The sequence below is a fragment of the Silurus meridionalis genome, chromosome 12 (genome assembly GCF_014805685.1).
Source record: "Silurus meridionalis isolate SWU-2019-XX chromosome 12, ASM1480568v1, whole genome shotgun sequence".
In the NCBI taxonomy this organism is placed as follows: Eukaryota; Metazoa; Chordata; class Actinopteri; order Siluriformes; family Siluridae; genus Silurus; species Silurus meridionalis.
In genome coordinates this window covers 13,424,849-13,449,141 of record NC_060895.1, presented here as the reverse complement: position 1 = coordinate 13,449,141, position 24,293 = coordinate 13,424,849, and the positions used below count along the sequence as shown (strand labels likewise).

Sequence of the window (24,293 nt, the reverse complement as noted above, 5' to 3'; positions counted from 1 at the left end):
GTTCATTTCTCAGTTATCTTCTACTCATAAGCTCCTGGTTCTGGTGAGTCTCAGGTTGTTCTGTCTCAGTCTGAAGTAAGACTAATATTTATTCTCTCCAGCATCTTAAATCTAAGCTTAAGAATAATAACGCCCATTATTGGTCAATTATCACCTCTGTTCATAGTGGAAGCACAAAGGCTCTTCAAAGGCCCACTACAAAGCAATGATCTTTTGATATGATACTTAAATGAGTTTGAAATCCTTTGTTCTTCTGAGTTTTGATTACTTTGACACTTTTGTATTCAAGGAGAAAAAGTTACAAATAAAACCTCTTTAGTAAGCCAATCCTTAGGCCTAATTAAAAGGTTAGAAACAACGTACTTATAATAATAATAATAATAATAATAATAATAATAATAATAATAATCATAATAATAATAATAATAATAATAATGATGATAATAATGATAATAATAATGGGAATTCAACTTTACTATAGGTAAAGGTTGTAATAATATTAGTTATAGTAGTTTAGTTAGTATATATGTTTACTTAATACATTCTAGTACCTTTTAAAATAATTCTGATTATTACCAGTAACCAAGCAAATCTTTTAAATGTGTCAATAATGCAAAGTAATTTAAACCTTACTTTGACCTTATTCATCAAATCAAACTCGGCTTTAAAATGATGACGTCACGCATTGATGTTGCGGAGTTCAAAGGCCAAACCCGAATGAGGAGCAGTGAATTTCTCTGAAGTTTGTTAGATGAAAGTCGAATTGATGTATAGACGAAAGTCTTAATCACATTAAATAGATTTGCCTGAATTTTTATTTAGTTCCATATGTTTTAATATTTAATTTGTGTTCGTGCTGGATAAAGTATACTACTTGTTACTTTAAAATGTTACAATGTCGCCATCTTTTTGTTTCACATGGGGTGCAATTATTTAAAGCAATACCAGCTCTGGGTTTTTGTTGGTTTGGTTTTGCTTTTGTTGTCGCAAATTTAGTTTAACATAACATTATAGGCATAATTTAACAATTACAGCCTATACAGTAATTGAGTGCAACTCATACCACTTAGATATATCTTTATATAGATTATATAAGAGGGACACTGTCTACTCCAATTAAAAGACAATTATTGTGCATCTCATCTCCTTTTCTCCAAAACATGCTAATACATTCAGCTTAACTTAAAAGTAAGAGATATAAAATAATGTTACAAATAAGTCACAGTTCTGTGGTTTAAATATCACTAAAACTAAGTTTAAATTGTTTTCTTTTAAGCTAAATATGTTTTAAAAAAAATAATGAAAAACATGGAAATATTTGTGATTATGACATTGCTATAATCCTGCTTTGTCTTATGCTTTGAATTGTAAATCTGTTTAGATTAAGAATGCAACATCAACATCAAAGCAGCAGCACCAGATATTAAACATATCAACATCCATCAAAGTGACACCGACCAACAATGGAAATAGCACAGCACAGCACCACACACTGCAGACTAAAGAAAATCTCTCTGAGCATAGCATTGAATTATGAATTGATGTGACCCATTTCCACTTTTCTGATACACATTTCTGTGAGTAGCAAGCACATATGAGCATGAGCATCCACCACTGCAGTCAGGATTCGATTCGGGCCAACAGGCAATTAGCTAAGGCATAACAACTATCAAGCAGAAATGCATACTCATAGTGAGAGCTCCCAGCAATGGTTCTGTTCTAAACATGAAACAGGGTTCACTGAACCTGACATGAATTAGATTTAACATCCAAATTGTAAGCCAAATGTAGAAATATTGATAAAGAAAAGCCTGTTATTTGGTCTTTGGTATATAGAAAATAATAAAGGATCAATATTTGTTGGTCTTCCCCATAAACTCCTACACAAATTACAGTTGTTACAGAACTCAAATATACACTAAGACCACATATCTTCTGTTCTTCAACAACTGCATGTATAGTGTTTCATTATTTTAAACTGCTGTTAATTGTTTTGTTTTTATTGTGTGTAAGGTGTCCTTGAGCGTAAGGCATCTATAAATAAACTGTATTATCATTATTATTATTATTATTATTGTTATTATTATTATTATTATTATTATTATTATTATTTATGAAAATGATGAAAATAATGCTCTAATTTACAGTATGTTCAGTCTGAGAGTGTTAAACCAGAACCAAATTATGTGATGCAAAGGGAAATCAAAATATTGAGAAAAGTATTTGACAGTGTCTGCCACCACCATGCATTATGTGTCACACATGTAACATCCTAATTCACTTTAATAGTCTTTCCATCTCTTAATACTGATAATGGGTTACCCATATAACATCTCAGTTTTAAGTAGTACACTGTACATGCCAATAGCTTAGCCAAGATAAATCTAATGCATTTAAGAACAAATGTTCCTTGATTTGCCGTGCTGTCTGCAGAAGGTTGTGATGTATCGCTGTTTTGTATTCAAAGGCCAATAAACTAAATTTAAAGTATGGTTTAATCAAAGTCACCAAAAATAAGTTATTCTAATTAAAGGTAAAATAATTGTTGTGTGTGTTACGTGTCAATTACAGCCTATAATAGTATTCATTGTTTATTTTTTTTTATTTACATTTTATATTTAGATTAATATACATTATTAATAATTAACAAGAACAAGCAATTCTACAAAAAGATTGACCTTTTTTTGACTGGAAAATGCATCTACTTCAAACCATTTAGGTTGCATAGGTTGATGGTTAATCATCCTAATAAAGCTTTCATTACCCCTCTGAAATCTATTGCATCTATTTAACATTTGAGTGCAATACAAAACATGAAAGGCAGTTGATCTGACATCAAAGCGTGCTATTGGTGTCTTATAGCACTGAGCAGAAGAGAGAACCATTAAGAAAAATTACATTGAAAACACTCACTGACTCATTGTTAGAGTGGGGATTTTTGAAGAGGTGCATACAAAGCTCATAAATTAGACACATTTTACCAATGTATGTATTTATTTGTTTGTTTGTCTAGTTAGTTATTTAGGACTTGTGGGCTTGTGTTGCATGACCTTAATGCAGCTTTACCCACAACTGATCATAATATCCTACTTGTTGGAATAAAGGTAACAGCTCTCTCCTGGTCTTATTTGATTGATTATTATCAGTTTTTGATGTAAATGGTGAGTTCTCTACACTCTCTGAGGTAAAGTTTGGTGTTTCACAAGGATCTATCTTAGGCCCATTGCTCCAGAATGCAGCAACAAGAATTAACTGAACCAAGAAATATGACCACATCACCCCTGTTTTAATCAGTCTACACTGGCTCCCTAGTAAATCTCGCATTGATTACAAAATACTACTACTGACGTTTAAAGCACTAAACGCTCTTGTGCCACATTATTTTAGTTAACTTTTGATCAATTATGTTTCGCTTCACTTACTTGGATCAAAAGGTACAGGCTATTTGTTGGTACCTAAAATAATAAAGACTACAGCAGGGGCAAAGCTTTTTCTTACAAAGCGCCACAGATATGGCACAGACTTCCATTTATTTTTCCGGGACTCAGATACAGTCTCAGCATTCAAGGGGTTAGATCTTTTCTCTACAGAGTCTCAACTTACACCCTGATTACCTTGATTAAATAATGAGTGCTTAACAATCTTTATTTTCTCATTTCCTGTCACCCCTCCTCTCTCTCTCTCTCTCTCTCTCTCTCTCTCTCTCTCTCTCTCTCTCTCTCTCTCTCTCTCTCTCTCTCTCTCTCTCTCTTTTCTCTCTTTCTGTCAAGTAAACATGCCCCTGAGTTTCCAGTGACCAGTGTTCCTATCCTTCCTTCTCTCTCAGATCTGCCTGGTCATTCTCGACGACCTACGACAAATGGAGTCCTTCTTAATTGGAGACCACTCTATGCAGCTGAGGATTGTTCTGCATTTATGCATCAATTACAACACACCTCAACGATGGAACTGCAATTAATGGACATTCGGTGCCACCCAGATGAGGATGGGTTCCTCTCAAGGTTTCTTCCTCATAGCATTTCAGGGAGTTTTTCCTTGCTACAGACACCTCAGGGATAAACAGTTGGAAGGAATTAACTTACATGCATTAAACTTAAAAAATTTTATATAACCTTATAACCAATTTAACTGTGTAAGTCTACTTTGAGACAATTGTAAAAAGCACTATACAAATAAAATTGAATTGAACAGAACTGAAATTAGTCATGCACAAGCAATATGACCATGTAACCTTAAATTAAATTGTGCACACATTTAAAAAAAAAAGAAAGAAATATATCAAATAATAAAAAAATATATATATATTCAGTCGTGTCCTCTTCAACGATCTATAGGCTGAAGCACATTATTAGAGAAGAAGCTAAAAAAAGGAGCATCTGTGCACCTGTATTATAACTGAAAGGGTCAAAAAACACATCAACTCTTGAACACAAACATGTTTATACATATGCATATGCAAACATTATATTTAACCCAGGCTTTTTGCATAGTACTATTTGTGTATATAAACTTCACCTTTAGCTCCATTCTGAAACTAATACGTGACTTTTACACTTCACTGGAAACATGTAGTGGTGTTTTTCCTGAATGAGCCATATTTTTTATTATTTTTTAAAATATATATATATACATATATATATATATATATATATATATATATATATATATATATATATATATATATATATATATATATATATATATATATATATATATATATATATATATATATATATATATATATATATATATACAAAATAAAATATAAACCAATGTTTTTGCATATGTTTATTGGGCAAGAAGAGCTGCTTAGTGACTCAGACACCATTACTATTATATACATATATATATATATATATACATATATATATATATGTATATATATATGTATATATATATATATATATATATATATATATACATATATATATATATATATATATATATATATATATATATATATATATATATATATATATATATATATATATATATATATATATATATATATATATATATATATATATATATATATATATATATATATATATATATATATATATATATATATATATACAAAATAAAATATAAACCAATGTTTTTGCATATGTTTATTGGGCAAGAAGAGCTGCTTAGTGACTCAGACACCATTACTATTATATACATATACTACCAACTACTACTCTGAAGATAGTAGTTTATGATATCCTTGACTTACACTTTGGCTGTCTTCATCTGAATCTGCAGACAAAATACAAAAACTTCTAACAAGAATAGTTATAACACGTTTTTTTTTATTTTATTAATGGGTGAAAATCTATATTGAAAGTTCTGGTAGATATTAACTGCACTGCACTGCATAACAGTGTCAACGGGGCATTAGGGTTGGGGACAAAAAGTAATGACAAGAACTATTTTCGGTTTATCGCACCCTTCAGTCATTCAAATTGTAAATTGATGGTCACATTCAAAATATACAGGGGTTTTCACCTGCTCTTTATCTTGCTGTGCTAATGTAGCTATTTCTGTGAAAAGGACTGGGAGCTGCACCTGCACTCTCTCGCAGTTCTTACATTGACTCCCACTGACATGGTGGGTTGACTTCTTTCTGGACAGACAACGTAGAATGTCTTTTTTATCCTTTCCCATCTTCTTTAGTGACTTATGTCCTTTGAGACATAAGTTAGTGTTGAATAGGTACTTGCCACTCAAGTTTAAGCAGATGATGATAATTAAAACGTATTGTGTGAGCAGCAGCTGTTGGTGGTAGAAACTGGTTTGTGCAATAAATTTTAAATACAATGATTCAGCTAATAAAGTACTGGGATTTTTATCAGCAATGAGTGATAGGACAGAGGTGCTTCAGTGGCCAATCAGATTTTACCTGGGGCAAGTATCCCTTTGGTCCCACTCCAGGATTTGCCAGTGGAGCTTGTGTTGCATTCATAAGTAAAGTGGGGGTACAACAGATAAATCCAGTCCATTGCATAATTACAGTGATGCAGTTACAGTTTTGTTAATATGAGCAGAGTGAGTAATCCTTACAGACGGGTGCAGTGACTCACAGAGGGAAACTCTACCCATTCTTACTGGCTGTGTAAGGAGGAAGATTAATAGAGACTATCTGTGTAAGTGGTGTGGTGCAGGAGTGAAGAATGTCTGGCAGATCTTAGAGATGTTGCTGTATTGGCACACTTTTCTCTTCAGTTCTGATCAAAGGAACTAAACGGTGTCACTCTGTCTTGCCATGTTTGAGGCCAGTGCTTGTCACCGAACAGGGGATGCCCCTGAGGGTTTCGCCTTTGTTCCTCTCTAATCAGCAAAACAAAGCTTGGGTTGCCTATTAATATATTTAGATCACCAGTAGAAAAACCTGCCAACCTCATACAGTTCTTGAATAATTAACATTAACGAAAAATATAAGCACAGAAACATCAGTTTTTATTTATTAAGATGCAGAATATCTGTGTCCATCCACAAACACGTATCCCTTCTAATCCCAATAGATAATCTGTAAATTATTGGTTTTTCCAAGTGTCATGATATTCTGGGATACTTTTCATACTTTATGCTCTTATTTGCAATTTGCATTGCATATAGGGATCAGGGTGTTTTCTTAATGCAAATAAATCTGTGTACAAACAGATAGGCCTCCTGTGTCACTCATTTCTATCTTCTACCAGAGAATGAAACGTCAATGATAGAGAACTGGGAAAGCATGGGGATGTGCAGCGTCTCTGAACTACACCATGGCACTATTATAAACAATAGAGTTTAAATTAAACTTAAATTACGTGTGTAAAATTTAGAATGATAAAGGCAATAGCGGGCAAATGTATTTAACACCATGAAGCGTTAAAAAAAACACCAGAGCGCTGAAATAACAAGCAAATCACGTGACCTGTGGGCGTGGTTACACCCTACCTGTGTCAGGTGATATTTCGATTTACCTGTAACTCCCATAAGTTTGCTGCCTTACCTGTGCTTAGAAGGTGTTGTTTGAGTGTGTTTTCTTACGAAAAGTTCGAGTGTAAAGACTAAGATCTATAAAGTCTCATTTAGCTTTGAGGATAGAAGTTATGGTCGATATCAAGTCCTAAGGAAGTTAATTAGCTTCTTCAGGAAGTCGGGAGCATCTAAACGTAAGTGCAGTGTTTACTCTTGATTATTATTCCTACCGATGATATAGGAAATATGGAATATAATCAAAATATTGAGCCACACTTTAGATCCACGTTGATCTACAAAATCCGCTTGTGTGCTTAAATATTTATTGACGATACGAACATGCTCAGTCGTCGAAAAAAGTTGCCGAACTGCGGTTTTCTTTTTACATTCATAACGTCTCCATTTCACATGAAGTTCTTATGTGATGTATTTTCAGCATATATGGGTGCGCAATGTAGCCATGGCATCCTTAATGCATCCTAATTTCCTGCTGGGTGTCTGTTAGGCTGTGCATGTTTCACAACTTGTAAAATATGATGCTGAATCCCCTTTTGTGTGATCAGAGCACTGTTTCCCTTAGAATTTACTGACGTTTCCAGGTGTATCTTTATTAAAAACTTAATTTCGTTCAACCCATTGAAATGGGGCCCTTTACATAAATGGTGGCTTCTGTGTATTTCAATACAGAGCATTCATTTTCTGCCTCTTCTGTGCTATCTTCATCAGCATAAAACATAAGAAACAAACATATCAGCATTTAATAGTCATTTTATAGACGTAGCTGAACTAAGCTCAAAATCAAGCTGAGCTTTATGACACAAAATGCGTGGACCATTTGTAGGATCTTTTTCCAACGAAATACTCCAAAAGTACGCAGAATGTCAGGAGGCTACAGACTATCCGTCCTTTCAATGGGTGTATTTGCTCTTAAACCACAATTTCAATTTAAAGCCTGAATACTCTTGCAGTTCCAAAGTTCATTTTTTGTTGTGCCCTCTATAGTTTATGGCTCATGCAGGCTCAAGAGGATAGAGCCATTTACCTGTTTTTTTTTTTCCTAAATCCATCAACTGTGCTTTTCTACAGTCTCTAGGAAGCAATGATATGTCATGGTCGATTCCATCCAATTTCCGCTTCTGTAATTGGATTAATTAAATATTTACAATTGCTTCAGTTCATGCTTCTAATTAAAATATGGTGAATAGAGTACAGAGTGCTTATTAGGCTTTGGTAGATATTAGCTTTACCTTAAGCTAAAGTATGTACTTAACATGAAGTTGTTGAATAAAATATGAAAACATGGTAATAATTACCATATGAATAATAGAATTCAGTGGTATGTCATTTTGGAATTAATCCAAGATTCCATAAACTGATCTGCTCTTTCAGAGAGACCCCTCGTCCAACCCTCTTCATGAATGTTGTTCTATACCAGAATTAACTGGACTTTCAATTTCATGTTCATGCTCTTTGCTTCTATTGACGTTCAACAGAGGCTTAAAGAGTACCCACTTCATTGTGATTATTGTTTAGTTTCATGCGTGCTGTATGAAACTCCCAGGCTTCCTGGGCAAAAGATAACCCGCTCTCAGATTTCACCAACGTAACGCTATGGTGATTCAAGACACATCTCCCTTGTCAGGATTAAGCGATGAATAGTATGTTCATTCATCTCAGACTTCAGGCAGTGCGATTAAGCATTTTAGTGTGTTTCTCTCTGTTTCTCTCCATTTCTCTTAATCAGTTTATTTCTCTCTCTCTCTCTCTCTCTCTCTCTCTCTCTCTCTCTCTCTCTCTCGCTCGCTCTCTCTCTGTGCCATTCTGCCTGTCTCTCTTTATCTCTTTTTTTTTTTTTTTGCGTCTCCCTCCCTTTCTCACTTGCTCTTTCTCTCTCCAGAGAGAATGCCCTTGCTTCAGGGTATGATGGTGCTACGTCACAGACAGACACACTCTGCACAGAGAAACATGCTGTCTGTCCTTGAGTGAATCCTTAGCCATCAGGTGAATGAGGCTTAGTTTTTCTTTCTCTACACCTGCAATCAGCTTGTTGTCAATAGAAGGCATGGTTTAAAATAAGCAAAAATCAAATGATTTGGAAATAAGAGAAAAAAAGAGATTTCTAAGTCTATAATATGAAAGGTCATATAAAAATGACCTGATAAATCATTAGACTAGATTTTATTCAGCTAGTCTAAACTGAAATCTGAATGTGTTAAATATTTTTTTATACAGATATAAAAATGTTTAATTTCCTGCAAATGGGGGATGCTTGTAAATGTCCGTGTTTAAAAACGAAATATAAAACCTTTTGTTTTTGCCGTTATGGCACCTCATAATATCTGGATTTACAGGTTTGGCTGGACTTCGAGTTTTATGTCTGGTTAGTGTTCAATGCGCATATCAGGTAACTAAATAATTCTTCTAGCTAAATCCAGTATATTGTATTATACTATGTGCTGATATTCAATACTGTAAGTACGAATTCAAGCATATGCTTCAGACTCGAGCAGTACATTTGGATCAAGAAGTGTATATAGGGTCTGTGTTAACAGTGTAGGACCTACATTTTCTGTAAAGGGACAATGATGTATTTTAAGTAGGTCCCATGAGGCAGGAGCATTGAAAATGAGTTTGCTCCACTTGTTGCTCTCCCCAATGTATCTTCTCCTGCATAGCTTGGTCTCCATGGGAATCAGGGGGAGGGGAGATCAGGTGTCCTGGCACTAACCTCCTCTCCCAGTCCGGACACTGAGAAAGGCCTGTTTGTTCCCTATTTGGGCTTGTGACAGTGAAGAGACAATGAGTGCAGTCTCTGAGAGGATGAGAAGAGAGGACAGAGGTATGGGTAAGGAGGGAGTTGGATACATGTGGAGGAATAGTGAGCCATGGGTTCTGAACTCCAAGATCTCTTAAAGTACGTCCCCAGAAATGAAGATGAGTTCCCTTTTTCAGCCTCTGCATTTCTTTGTAGTGTCACAGACAGTAGTAGGTGTTACTCTATAATCTCACAAATTGTACATCTGTAAACCTTGCGGTAAAATTCCTCTACCAAGTATACATGGCTTAAAATTTACCACTGGGTACCAACTTATATGTAGTAATCATTCAATGTGTCCCTGCCAAAAGTATGTGGATACCCATTCTAATGATTGGATTAAAGAGTTTAAGGTACACCACATAGACATGCAATTCCAATAGATAAAGAGTCGTAGTAAAATGATTAAAACTGAGGAGATTTATATGAGGCAGTCATACTATGCCACCTTGGCCCTGGGATTGCCACATGCTGAAGCATGTACAGTAGCATGTAAAAATTGCCTCTACTCTGTTGTATCACAAATTTTTGAGAGTTCAACTGACACTGGAAGCAACATCAGCATACAAACTGTTCATCTGCAGCTTCATTCATTGTTGTTTTTGTTTTTTTTTTGTTTTTTTTTTTTTTTTGGGCTGCACTCAAACCTAAGATTACAATACCAATGCCAAGTGTATTAAGCCAGCTGGAGAGGAGTAAAGCACTTTGCCACTGGACTCTGAAGTAGAGGAAATCCGTTCTCTATCTGGCTATCTGTTGGTCTGGCATTCTAAAATCTAAAAATGCTAATGACTCTATGGCACATACTGGTCACTAAAATAAAAACCGAAGCATAGATCAAACAGCTGGATCTTGTGATGCTCTTGGTTTCTCAGGCAAAGAATGTGTTTATTAAAGTATGAACACAATCAATTATACAGCTCAATCAGTCAGCCCTGGCTTTTATTTTATTTTAACAGTCCTTGCTAAAAATAAAACGGCGACTAATGCATTTTGTCTTTTGAGCGCTCACATTAAGCTCATGTGTTAGGAGGTTGTTTCAAAGTCAGAGTAATTAGGTCATTTTTATATGCCATTGAGAAGCAATAGTGATATTCCCTGTTAGACATTCTCAATGACTGTGTGTATATATATATATATATATATATATATATATATATATATATATATATATATATATATATATGCATGTGTTCTGCACCAGTGAAGAGTCCTCTGCAAAGTTAGCTTGGTGCCAAAAAATAAAACCAAGATAAGAAGCATGGAGTGATTTTAACTTTATTGATGCACTGAGCTTGTCATTAGTTTTTATTTGTCTCACAGACTGGAGTTGAGTCATTGCTGCCTCACCTTTTGTCCAAGGCTAGATCCCCAGCAGTGTGAGTGTTTATTCATCTCAGGCTCATTCAAATGCAGGCTGTGTTATGGAAAAGTACCCAGATGCACCTGCTTTGCCTAAGCAAAGTCAAGCTCTGGATATTGTCTAAATAAGAGATAAGGTATTTGTAATGTTTGACTACTTTCTACTCTACATTGGTCTAATGTTTGCCTTTATTATTAGTTTAATTTATGTCGGAACTGGCCCAAGAAAACAGTTGTCAAAGCATGTGCAGGATGTTTTCCAGGAAAGACCATCTGTGCCACTGAATTGGTTGACTGAGGTATAGGTGTGTCATTTTGTATTACACACCCAAATTGTAGTAGTACATATGAGAACATGAAACACCTTGTCCTGGATATTGGACAAGTACAATTATTTCCAATACTGAAAATGTTGCTAGAATCTGTACTTTAAAAAAAAACCTTGAGTTCAACATCTGTCTTACCTGCTGGTGAGATTAGGAGTGACATGTATACACTGTTCATATTAGCACTCAATTTTTCCTCTGGCTGGAATAAGACTCTGCACAGGTTGTGTAAAACGAAACCACAGATTTCGATTTTCAAGTCCAGCACCTCAAGACTCGCTTCAATAGCTTAATGGGTTCCACTGTGGAATGCTTGCTGCATAGCTGTACTTTTAAACCCTGAGAAATTAAAGAAATTTCAACAGAGCCAGAAGCCTGAGTATACCTGTGGTGCAAGCAACTGGGGGAAAAAACAAGATTACTGATAAATGATGGCTTTATGTTAACCTTTGTTGAAGACTGATGGAAGCTGAAGACTTTCAGATACCAAGTTATGATTGAAGACAAGTCTGTTTACAAACCCAGAAATAGTCTGTCCTATTATTTCTGCATGGGGTGTGACTAAGAGAGAGGATTAACCTTGTGCATGGTCTAAGACACTCTAAATTATCCTGTGTGCTGAAAAATAGGCTGTGACTTTAGCCATAGATACTTGAGTGCAGCACTTTTGATTGACAGAGGCTATGGCCCTATGTGGCCCATCTTGCTCTGTCTGGCACATTTTGGAGGTATGAAAGCATGGACAATCGATTTGATTCCTTTCCCTTCCAGGGCTGAAGTGGCATCCTCATAACTCATTGGGTAATGTGTATAAGGCTGATTCATTGGCATTGATGGTTGAAGTTGTATTCCAAAGTCAAGGATCATTTATCTATTTCAATGTATGAGTTTTTGCACAATGGTCATTTATGCAAAGATTAAATTGGTATCTTCTCAGACAATGATTTTATGGGTAGAAGGTTACAAATTCAAACCAGCTTCAACTAAATTAATGTTTTGATGTAACTAACTATTTTACTAATCACATTTAGATTTTTCTGTTAACTTCAGCCCCTTAGCAAGGGAAAGAGAGAAGAGGAAGGAGGTTAATAAGTCATTAACACATTGGCCTTAATTCAGTGTAGCCCTTGCTGGCCTAACATTTGCCCTTATTTGGCCGAGGTCATCTAAGGGGCTAAAGATATCTCTAAGTTTTTATCATAAATTTAACATAAGAAATTGATTTTTAGCCTAGTATAAGATGCAAGACTGAAATTACCAGGGTAAAAATGCTGGAAAGCTTGATTTAGGGATCTTCTCCCAGCTTCCTTTTAATATCTCTAGACCAGAATAGTCTAGTAACCAAATCTACAGTTAAATATAGTTTAGTAGGATAGTTTTAGATCGTGTTAGGGGTCTTAATATAACTCTAATTTCTTCTAAGAAGCTTAGACCTAAAGACCCAAATCTGGAAGGCCAAACTTGCTTGCATCATTCTTTTGTTTTTATTCTCTGACTACGTGTGTGGATGTTGTCTAATCTTGCAAGGACAGATCCATACCTTTATGCCTGCAGAGAACATTCATCCAAATTTCATAGAATTAAACATAGAAAGAGTTTGATTGTACAGACTGACTAAAGATACAGTTAATGAATAATGATACTAATAAATAACCCTACAGGAACTTCCTGTGTGATGAGAGTGTCGGAGTCATTAATTAGCTTGACATTTGACAATTAAGATAACCTTATCTAAAGGGGTTGCAAAACTTTGGGATGTGTATGCGCCTAAAACGTGCACTTCTAAATGCACTCTTTTATTTTAACTGACCCAGATAAATGAAACAGGGAGTACAGAAAAAAAATTAAGCACAGAAATTAGTTAATTTTGATTGTTTTTCTTTTATTGACCTCTCATCCTGCTGTTTTCTTGCCAACAGATGATGCTGGGTGATGCCAAGGAAAACAGTGCTTAAAGACACTCAGATTTGCTCACAGACACTAATAAAGGGGAACGATGAGAAGCCGAGCAAATTGACAGCATGAGTACTCAAAAGGCATTTGGTTGGTACACTGAAGCATTAGAGTTGGTTGATGACCACCCAGACCACGACAATCTACAGAACTCATTGTCACTAACAGACTTAAGCCAAGATGACAGATTCTCCCTCGAAGGCTGTGTTCAGTACGTAACTTGTGTCTAGAGAAATAAGTATGCTGTGCATTGACCATTAATCATGCTTAGGTTATGATCTGTGTTTGTATTTCCTCAAATGGTTTAATGGTGTCATTAATCTTTTTACCTGTGTATCAGATTGGAGAGGAGGTGGAGGCTCTGGCACAAGTTTATGAAAGACTACTCTTGTTTGGATGATTGGTTGCGACTGGCAGAGAAGTTAGCTGCCTCCCCAAACTCCAGTCATGTGCTATACAACACAGCAAAAGAGGAACTGCAGAAATTTGAGGTAAAATGGCCACAACATTAAATTCCTAACCAAAGACAATAAAAAGTGTTATTTTTCCGGGTGAGAAGAACCCGGAAAAAAATGTTGCATAGTCTGCATGATGAAGGCGGCTATCCTAACTCATGTTAAACAGTGCTTAATACTACTGTGTAAGAGCCTAAAATCTAGGATCATTTGCATTAAAACTATTATTCCCAAAAATTTTAATTATGGTGCATTTATAATTTGAGCAGTGTTAAATAGACATATATACCCTCCTACATAATTCTCCCCAAATCCATATATTGTATATAGGGTTTTTTTTTTATTTACATTGTGTTTTTATTCATAACAGTTGCAATTCTGTCCCCAGAGTTTACGCACTGAGGCTAGGCTGTGCTTGGCCCAGCTTGACAGCCTGAACCAGACAAGTCGCATCCTGTTGGGACTGTTTAAGGGATCTATGAAAACCAGACTGATAGATATGACTAAAGAGTGTGGTCAGCGCTGGGACCAGCTAAAAAGCACTTTGGACACAGTGTGTCGTCGGTTGAGGGTACATGGGGCTGCATGAAGAGGGATATAAAGTTATTTATGTACCTTTGAAAGCCTGATTAAATAAGACAACTAATTAAAAACGTTATCCTATTTTATTCTTATTCTTAATATCATCAGTTTCTATTATGCCTGTCCTTTACGGCCCTTTTAAAAAATTTTATTAATTTTTTTACATTTTAGCAATAGTCTAAATACTGTTAGCCTAGTCTGTGTCTAACCTTGTCAGATTCACACGTCTGTAGAATGAGCACTCTTTTTCCTCTCAGGTGTAATATTTTGATTATACTGCATTAAATAGTATGTGGACAATCAGAGTCCTGCAGTACTGATTTTTCACCTCTGTTTTCTAAAGCACTTTGTGGTCCAGAGGGAGGACTTTGAGAGGCAGCAAGAGGAAATGGCCATCTGGCTGGCTGATATGGATTTGAAGTTGACTGAGGTGGAGCATTTTTCTGAAATGAACACTTGTGCCAAAATGCGACAACTTCAGGTACTCATGAATTTTTCACCAAATGGCCTTTATCTCTCAAAGATACATAGAAACAACACATTTAAGTGCACTGAGGACATTTGAACTTCAGCTGAGTGGATGCTCTCTTCAATCAGTGGGTTTCTTATTTCATGCAATATGCATACAACACACAAATGTAATTTATATAAGAAAATCTAATTTATGCACATGTGAAAGACAACAAAATAAAGACAAAGGCTACAGTTTTGAAGAGGAGTATGACTGTACTTGCTATAAATTCTCATGTTGCCTATGTAAATATTACTTATCTAAATAACAGTTAAGGAACATGTTATTTGTTTCCAGGTAAAATTGCCATGCTCTAACTTGCACACAGCAGTCAAATGCATATTTAATTGTACAAATGCAGCATACCTGAAATTGAGGACAAGAGCAGTTGAAGTTTTATAAATAAGTGGTATTGAGTCTGATAGATCCACACTGCTATAGGAATTTTCTTTTTACTATGTGTCTCTTGTTGTTTGTTAGGGTTTCCAGGAGGCAGTGGCTGAAAGTGCGGGACGACTAAATGCACTGCTCCAGCAAGGGGAAGAGTTGATCCAGAGAAGTGAGCCAGCTGATGCCCAGGTCATAGAGAGCCAACTACAGGAGCTTCTCCTGTACTGTGCTCGTGTCTTCCAGGGCCTAGGTCATCTTCACACACGGCTTCTTAGCATGAGACTGGTAATCATTAGCACAATACACACAAAAATACAAATGCACACATTCAGAAAATTATTTGGCTTGTGTGTCAAATATGATTGCTTTTTTCCTGAGCGGTTGAACTTTGATGTATTAATGCAATGATTTTAGGGTCTATACAACACTAAAAGATGTTTTGTTATGCAGCTCTATGTAATATATTACAACTAATTATATTGTCTCTGTTTTAATATATACTTTAACCATATAAAAATCTTCAGATTCTGGGAAAATTGTATTGTTCGGGTTTCCAATTTTGTAATTGTGCTCAATCATGTTGTCATGTAATTTCTCACAAATTGGCAATACACCACAATTATGTAATGATAAAGATTCTTTCTGTTGCATGTTCTTGCACAAAAGGGGTAAAAATTCATGAATGCACCCCCTGAATAGTTTAAATTGCTGCCTTGTAGCTAAGCATGCCTTGTACAATGCGTGTACTGTCTATGTGAATAAGTTTTCTGTGTAGGCCATTGTCTTCGTGGGCTAAAGCACATCGTGCTAAAAATGTACTGCACTGATGTTCACTTTACAGCAGGCATGTAAAGGTTATGGTGTCATACACTGGACATCCTGTAATGAATTGTCAGTGTGTGTTTCCCAGAGCTTTCCAGTATTTGCGTGAGAACTTCTGCCTAATAATAAGTAATCTGTCTTAAATAGTTCAATTATTTATCCTCAGTGTTCTATCTAAATTTGTAATGTGGGCACTTTGTTCCGCTTTTGATCTCTAAAGAGCTTAAAAGGGTAATATTCCTTAAAATATTTGTTAAAATAAAGTTCATAAATATTATTATAATATTTACAATATTGTTCAATAGCTTAAAGGCTAAAGATGAGCTATTTAGTCTTACTCCCTTGAGTTATCTTCACATTGTGGATGGGGAAATGCTTTTAATATGAAACATGGCTGTGAGTTCAATTCTAGTTCTAACCTTAACCCTAGGTTTTTTGTTGTTTTCTTTTTGTTTTCTGATCATGATCATTCAAGATTTTCTTTTTTTTATTTATTGATGATGATGATAGTTCACCACTATCCTTCCAGGTTTTTGTAATGTAGAGGACAGTTCTTAACCCAAATGTAGTAGATTCAGCTTTAATCACCTTATTTGTTTTCTTGGCTTGATGCAGTCCAATAATTTAAACTTTCTGAGAGACCCTTTTTCCATAGCTGTTTATTGAAATTAGAAGGTACTCGCTGTATCAGTTTAGGTTAAATAACTTCTTGCCAGTTAAAACATATGTTTTTTTATATATACACCAACCAGGCATAACATTGTTATAACTTTTTGACTGCTGAGTAAATACCACTGTTTATGTCTTGATCATGGCACCTGTTACCTTAAAGTTGATATGTTACAGTGGGGGGAATAATTATTGGCTCCTCTGCTGATTGTGAGTTTACCCCCTTACAGAAATGTACAGTCTACAATTTTTATGGTAGGTTTATTTTAACAGAGAGAGACATAATATAAAATAATCCATTTAAAAAACATTAAATAAATGTTATAAAATCATTTTTATTTGATCGAGGGAAACAAGTACTTAATCCAGTGCCAACCAGCAAGAATTCTGACTCCCACAGACCCAAATTTGTCCTGTCCCTTTAAGATGGTACTACTAATATCAACTTGTTATGTGTATAAAAGACACCAGTCACAGAATCAACCTCATTCATTTAAAACTCTCCACCACCATGGGAAATACCAAAGAGCTGTTAAAGGACATCAGGGATGTAGACCTGCACAAGGCTGGAATGGGCTACAAGACCATCAGCAAGAAGCTTGGTGAGAAAGAGACGACTGTTGGCATGATTATTTGAGAATGAGAGAAATATAATTGAAGTCAATCACCCTCGCTCTGGAGCTCCATGCAAAATCTCACCTCATGGAGTAATGATGATTCTGAATAAGATAAGGGATCAGCCCATAATTACATGGGAGGAACTTGTTTAATGATCTCAAGTGAGCCAGGACCACAATCACCAAGAAAACCATTGGTAATGCACCAAGGTCCTTCTGCTATGCACATAAACAGGCCCATCTGATGTTCGTCAGTTAACACCTGAATAATCTAGAGAAGGCTAGGAAAATGTGATGTGGTCAGATGAAACCAAAATTGAGCTCTTTGGCATCAACTGGCCTCGCGACTGATGCGACTGATGGTCTTGTAGCTTTTTCCAGCCTTGTCCAGGTGTACAATCTTGTCCCTGACGTCCTTTGACAGCTCTTTGGTCTTTCCCAAGGTGGTGGAGAGGTTTGAATGGAAGAGGTTGATTCTGTGACTGGTGTGACAAGTGCCAAATTTTGATGGCCAGAAGACTGAGTCAGAGCATCTCCAAAACTGTAGCTCTTGTGGGGTGTTCCAGTGATTCAATGAAGTAACAGTGGTGAACCGGTGACAGAGTCATGAGCAGCCAAGGCACATTAATGCACATGGGGAGTGAAGGCTGGCTTGTGTGGTCCAATTCAACAGACTTGCAACTGTTGCTCAAAGTGATGTAGAAATGAATGCTATGAATGTTCAATAGGTTAGGACAGTTTTTGGCAGCAAATAGGTAACCAACACAATATTAGGCATGTGGATGTCTAATATGTGGAACATCAGGAAATGTGGGTGTTGAGTGTCTTTTCTTTTATAGGTGTTTGAGGAGGACTTGGTTCTGTGTCCAGATTCCGGCTGTCCTTCTGAGACATTGCTTGAGGAGGAAAGTGTTAAAGACCACAGTCTTGCACCACCAGTTCAGGGTAACCCCTCTCAGGTTTGCCCAGAACAGCTGGTTCTGGAGTGGGACCCATCAGTGGATATTGGAGGCTCTATTTCTCATGATATGGATTCTTTCTACCTCAGTGCTGATGCAGGTGGATATTGAGGTTTAAAAATCACTTTACCTAAAAAATGGATCTAAAATTAGAGTTCAGATTGCTGTCTGTCAGATTTTTTTTTTTTTTTTTTTTTTTTTTGTGCTGTCCTGTAATCTCTTGAATAATCTATTTCTATCTTTTGTAGACCCATTGCGTAATATAATCCCCCATAGGATTTATTGTTTCTAATTTTATAAATCATGTGGCATATCTTTATTGAAGGCATTAGGGACATTAAAGATTATTTTTCATTCTTAGGGGTTAACAACCCAGAGCAGCTTCTTACTAAGGATCCTTGGAGGAGAAGAGCTTACTTGAGATCTGCAGAGTCATGTCCGTCTGCGAAATGTGCACAACACACGGTAAGCCTCCTTCACTTGATGATCATTGTTTGACATGACCAGCTTTTACTTTTACTGTGTACAGCCCAGCCACAGTTAATCAATATTATACAATCTAATGGTAATCATACTAATAATGTACAGTATATCTTTTTATATAATATACATATAATATAATATTTTTTGGGTCGGCAATAAACACAATTAAATCAAATCAATGCATGCTTTATACTTTCTGCTAAAGAGGAAATGTTTTATCTGTGGGCACGGGTTTATTTGTTTCCATGCATTTCTTGTGTGCCCAGCATGTGTTCTTTCTCGAAATGTGTAGGAATCAGATTCCTGACCTCAGCATCTCCTTGCATGTTTTCCTCTACATTTTCAGTCATTTGAATGTGAATAGTGTTTAATGAAGCGTAGCAGAAGTTTACTAACCAAAACATTGAGTATAAATATGATTTCATTAACCTTCAGGAGTTTTTTTTATTTTTTATTAAGCATCAGTTAAATCTACAAATCTCATTCTGTCTGTTCAATAACTGCAGAATTTGTATTTATAGCTTTATGATTTTATTTAAATTAAAATGCATGTTCTTATCTTACATAGTAAATGCATATCTATGCCAGAAACACATCTTGTTTTCTTCCCAGGTCACTGAAGGTAACTTTGATTGTATAGCTCCACCACAGACCCTTGTGCCAGGTAAGGTAGTATCCTCAGATTGGCCCCACTGGTAATTCTTTATCACATCTTAAGACATGATCAGCTGTCTTTACTGTGCTGCTCTCATTGTGGCTTAACCTAAAAATAGACTTGACTAAAGTGGTTCATTATAGTTCTCATTTAAGATGATGCTGCATAAGACCGTTGTATTGCATCCAAATCATACAATGCACATTTTATGATACAATATAACATTTTGGGCTTTAGATCCTGAAAAGGATATATGTCTAAGGCTTAGCTATTTCAAGAATGAATCCTAGGGCAACAAATCTTTTCCCCATTATGTACCATTCTGTTTGTCTTAACAGACACTGAGAGTCCCTTGCATGCTTCGTTTTGGAAGACTTCCACCCCAGACTCACATTCCCCTGAGCCTGTCGCCTTTAAATCTGACCGTGTCAGCGCCTGGCTGGTCCAGACACCTCGGCTGTGTTCTAGAGCTGTCCAGACAGAGCATGCACCACAGGTATCATCCACAGACTCTCCGGCAGCCTGATCATTTTTTTTTTTTTCTTACTTTTCACAAGAATATGCTATAATATAAGCTTGGTAATCACTAAAATATTTTAGTTATTATACAGAAATAGTTATAGCCTATAGTATGTATGTATTCTGTGAAAGGTATTACCTGATTGAATTATCTCCCCCACCCCCTTCTATCCCCCTAACTCTATACACATTGTACATGGATGCAACAACGAAAAGATTAAATTGGTGCCACTATACCAGAGCTGCACTATTATTTAGCAGTTTCCAGTTTCATTTGTTTTATTTCATTTATTTGCAGTTTACTGTTTATTTTAAATATAAATGTAATGCTTAAAACCTGAACTTGGCCTACACCTAGAGTTGTGACAAGACATGTCTTATGTAATGATTATTAAAGACCATTTGAAAGGTTCTTTAAAGTAATTGTTTTTGGGCACTTGCTTGTAAAACGATTTCACACTTTTCAGAGACCCTTGCATTGGCTTCATCATTTTAGAATTGTCCCCACAGATAGTCTCACTGGTGTGCATTGATTCACATTGCTGCACAAACTGCAGTCAAGCAGTAAATGCAAATGAAGATTTCTCCTTAAATCGCATTATATTAAAAATTCAGCCATATAATTTAAGCAATAATCTTTGCTTTATTACAATCTTTTTGCTTCGTTTTTAATGCGTGTTTATGTATGACTCATCACTCATTTGCCTGTGAACAACTTAATTTTTCATGATCTATATGATGTAGAAGAAATGTTTTAATGGCACTATGATAATTATTAAGAAGGAATTTGAGTTTTTTTCTAATCTCCTTATTAAGCACCCTGAAAGAAACTACTTTTTTTTATTACATTTGCTGGAACAAGGGGGAGTTTAGGAACAAGAATGTGTTGTGCTGATGCAAAGGGTGATTGCTTGCTGAAGCCTTGGAAGAACCACAGCAAGTGAGAAGCCAATTTAATTTCAATGCAGCTCTCCTAATTTTTCAGTGCTGGCAGTTAATTGGCAGCAGTACATGGCTGGAAAAGAGAGCTGGGGCACTAACTGGCTTTTTAAAGGCTGCTGTAATTGTGGGCACAAACATAAAACAACACACAGCAGTGGGCCTAAACACTAGTAAGTAAGGAGTGTCAGGTATGTTTGTACAGGGGGGGGTTGGATGAGGGAGAAAGAAAGGGAGAATATGAAGCAATTAAAAAAAACCCATAAGAAAAACCAGATAATCCTTTATTAGTTTATTGAGGCTGGTTATGTTTGTTTTTTTTGGTTAATTTTAGTGCAACGAGGTCGCATACAATGAGCTTTGTGTTGTCCTGCTGTCTCTGGGAGCTCCGTGACTGTGAGCGTTTTGTTCTTTGTGTCCATCTTCACAGCAGTGTTCAAGCTTTTATACATCAGCATCCACACAGGAGCACAAGGGGGAGGAGGTGAGGGTAGCTGACTATCTGGAAAATGTGCTTCTCAAGAGACGCTCCTGCTCATCGCACACGAATAACATGTGTTCCACCAAGTCATGTGACCTTCAGTCTCACTCTGCCAAGCATTACTCAAGCACACAGGTGTAGATGAATTTCTCTCTCTCTCTCTCTCGCTTTCATATCCACAAACATCAGACCACACCCATTACACAGGTTGTTTATCCCCTCTTTTTCTGCACCTGGTGACCTCATTCTTCTGGAGTGTAATATAACTGTAAGTCACCACTGATTACTTAATACCTAAATTTTTTAATGAAATATAGAGTTAGAAGGGTGTAACAGATTTGACTGCTTTTGGTTGAGGCAGTTGATTTTTATGTATTTTGCACCTCTAAACACACTCTATATAATTGCACTCATAATGTTGTCTGATTGCAAATTGCTCATAAACAGCTGAGCCCCTGTGGGGTTACTTTGCAATCTTGTCTCTCATTTTTACCAGTTGCTATCTTGTCATTATGATCTTGTCTTTCACTTCCACTAGCGTATGAAGAGGAGCCTGAACTCCCATGATTCACTAAAGGACAGCAGCTGCACTAAGATAAACTGGTGAGCAGTTTAACAGCCAGATCTTTTGCACTGAAGATCAGCATATTGTTTTGTTTTAATAGTGTGTGTGTCCATTCAATTTTTTAATTAAGCATGTATATGCCTAGTGTACTGTTATATGCTGGGTACAGAAGTGTGCACATGTATAGTCACATTTCAAAACAGAAGCGATTGGCTTCGATTCTCTAGTCAATGTATTAGTTTTTAAACAACAAATTTCTATTCAGGTTTTTATGTTTATAACTTCTTACAAATACATTTCTTTTCAAATCATAAAAAGGGGGTACCTTTTAAGTTGGCCTTTGCTCAGCACAGAAAGTGCTACAAGAATAAGTGAAGTTATGATTTTCTTCTAATATTAAGTTCACATTATTAACAAACCTGATTATTTAGATTCCTTTCCTTGTTATTGAATGTCTAAGTAGACGTATATTAGAAATAGTCTCCTCTTAAGGTGAGAAACAAGTATAAACTGAAACGTTTTTCATTTTGTAGTAGAAAAAAAAATATATATATATTACAACAATAATATTATTGTGTTTGTCATTTTTCTGTTGCTTTTTCCTCTGTATAGTGGCAACCATGAACAACTCTGGTCACACAGTCTCCTAAAGCTTTTGGAGCTTCTGAAGTCCCCGGCTCTGCTCTGCTTTCTGCTAGCTTTATTCGTGGTTCCTGGTCATATGGTCCACCTCAGCAGACAAGCAATGCTACCACTCCAACTCTGTGCCTCATTCCTTCCAACTAGCCTTGTGCTATGTCAACGGACCACCTCCAACCTGAGAACTACAGAGACACACAGGGTACCTTTACACCCTGCCACATTTGAAGTGTTCTTACAGTAGAGCACCAGAGACTGAAGCTTGGAGATGTGATACTTTACATGAAGAAAGGACTCAAGCAATTGCACTGTGGTTGGGTGAAAGATTTCACACATTAGTCTAGGTTTTATTAGGCACTTTTTGTTTTGTATTTTTGTAGACACAAAGATTTTGTTGGGAGCATTTCATTCAATTAAATTTTGATGTATGTCCCTTGCAATAGCCAATGTTTTATCATTAGTTATACAGGTTTGGTTCAGTACAGGATAACATTTTTGGAATTATAAGCATTCACTGTCTTAATATGGGAATTAAATAATTGTATACCGCACTACTATTTAATCATAATAATCTAGAAATTATTTATTAATATTTTTAGAAGCAAAATAAATAAAGTATATTAAAACTGTAGTTTGTGCTATGAACTGTCTCCAGAACGTCTGTAATCTTTGGGAAGGTTTTTGGAAGCAAACCCATTTTAGCCACTTTATCAGACTTTTCTATCATGGGATCTATAAAACTGTTGCAATCCTAAACTCTATTTCAGATGACTCGACAATTAAGAAATATATTCAATGTTTTTTTTGTTGTTTTTTATCTAAATCAATTGCATGCTGTTCTTGTCTGTGGAAAGGTATTTCATTATTTAGATCCTTCCTCAAAACAGAAACTGCCTGGCTGTTTTTTACAGAATTCCATGATGCATTGGATAAAGGTTTATAGTCTTTCCCAGCAACATAATATAATCTGTATTCTTTGTTATATTTATTATGAGATTATATGAGGCCACTTTAGACTCAAGAACAGGAATTCCTCAAGGAATTCAAAAACTTAATAAATATGATAATTGTTTATGCCTCCTGCCATGCCCAATGTAGCCTTTACTGTGAAACATTTGAGAGGCCCATCATAATGTTTAAACTGCAGGCTGAAATCAGATTTGGATTTCCCTGTCATTTTTCTTAAGCTGTGATTCAAGTAAATGTTAAAATAAGCTCTTAGCCTGGGAATCATGCATTTTCTCCTTTGTTGAAAATGATAAATCAGATTTTTCTGTGTTGAGATTTAAAGAGAAATGAGACTATCAGACTGCTTGTCTAAACAAAACCTGTTTTATAGTATGTTATGCTGAAATTATACATTATAAGTAATTTAATTTATTATATATTAGAATGCTGTATAATACTTTAATAACTATAATACTTTTAATTAAAAAATATTGACTGGCTTGCCTTAAAGACAAGATCATTACTGAAGAGATGTAGAAAAACAAACCTATCTATCTATCCATCTATCTATCTATCTATCTATCTATATATATATATATATCTATATATATATATATATATATATATATATATATATATATATATATATATATAT

General features: G+C 35.6%; 1 protein-coding gene across 5 annotated transcripts; it reads left to right on the top strand.

Annotated features, from left to right (window-relative positions):
- Positions 1–6,931: 6,931 nt before the first annotated feature.
- On the top strand, positions 6,932–23,335 carry si:ch211-137a8.2 (uncharacterized protein LOC777613 homolog). 5 transcript variants are annotated; one of them, XM_046863648.1, is made up of 13 exons: positions 6,932–7,142; positions 13,371–13,615; positions 13,745–13,895; positions 14,248–14,430; positions 14,800–14,922; positions 15,433–15,627; positions 18,290–18,509; positions 18,771–18,874; positions 19,505–19,556; positions 19,886–20,043; positions 21,436–21,621; positions 22,025–22,089; positions 22,664–23,335. In XM_046863648.1, the coding sequence occupies exons 2-13, from the start codon at positions 13,473–13,475 to the stop codon at positions 22,932–22,934; spliced, it is 1,851 nt and encodes a 616-aa protein (XP_046719604.1). In that variant the 5' UTR covers positions 6,932–7,142; positions 13,371–13,472; the 3' UTR covers positions 22,935–23,335. The 5 variants fall into 5 exon arrangements, with proteins under 5 accessions (XP_046719604.1, XP_046719605.1, XP_046719601.1 ...); XM_046863649.1 differs by having other exon boundaries at positions 14,785–14,922; positions 19,505–19,514; XM_046863645.1 differs by having other exon boundaries at positions 14,785–14,922.
- Positions 23,336–24,293: the final 958 nt, after the last annotated feature.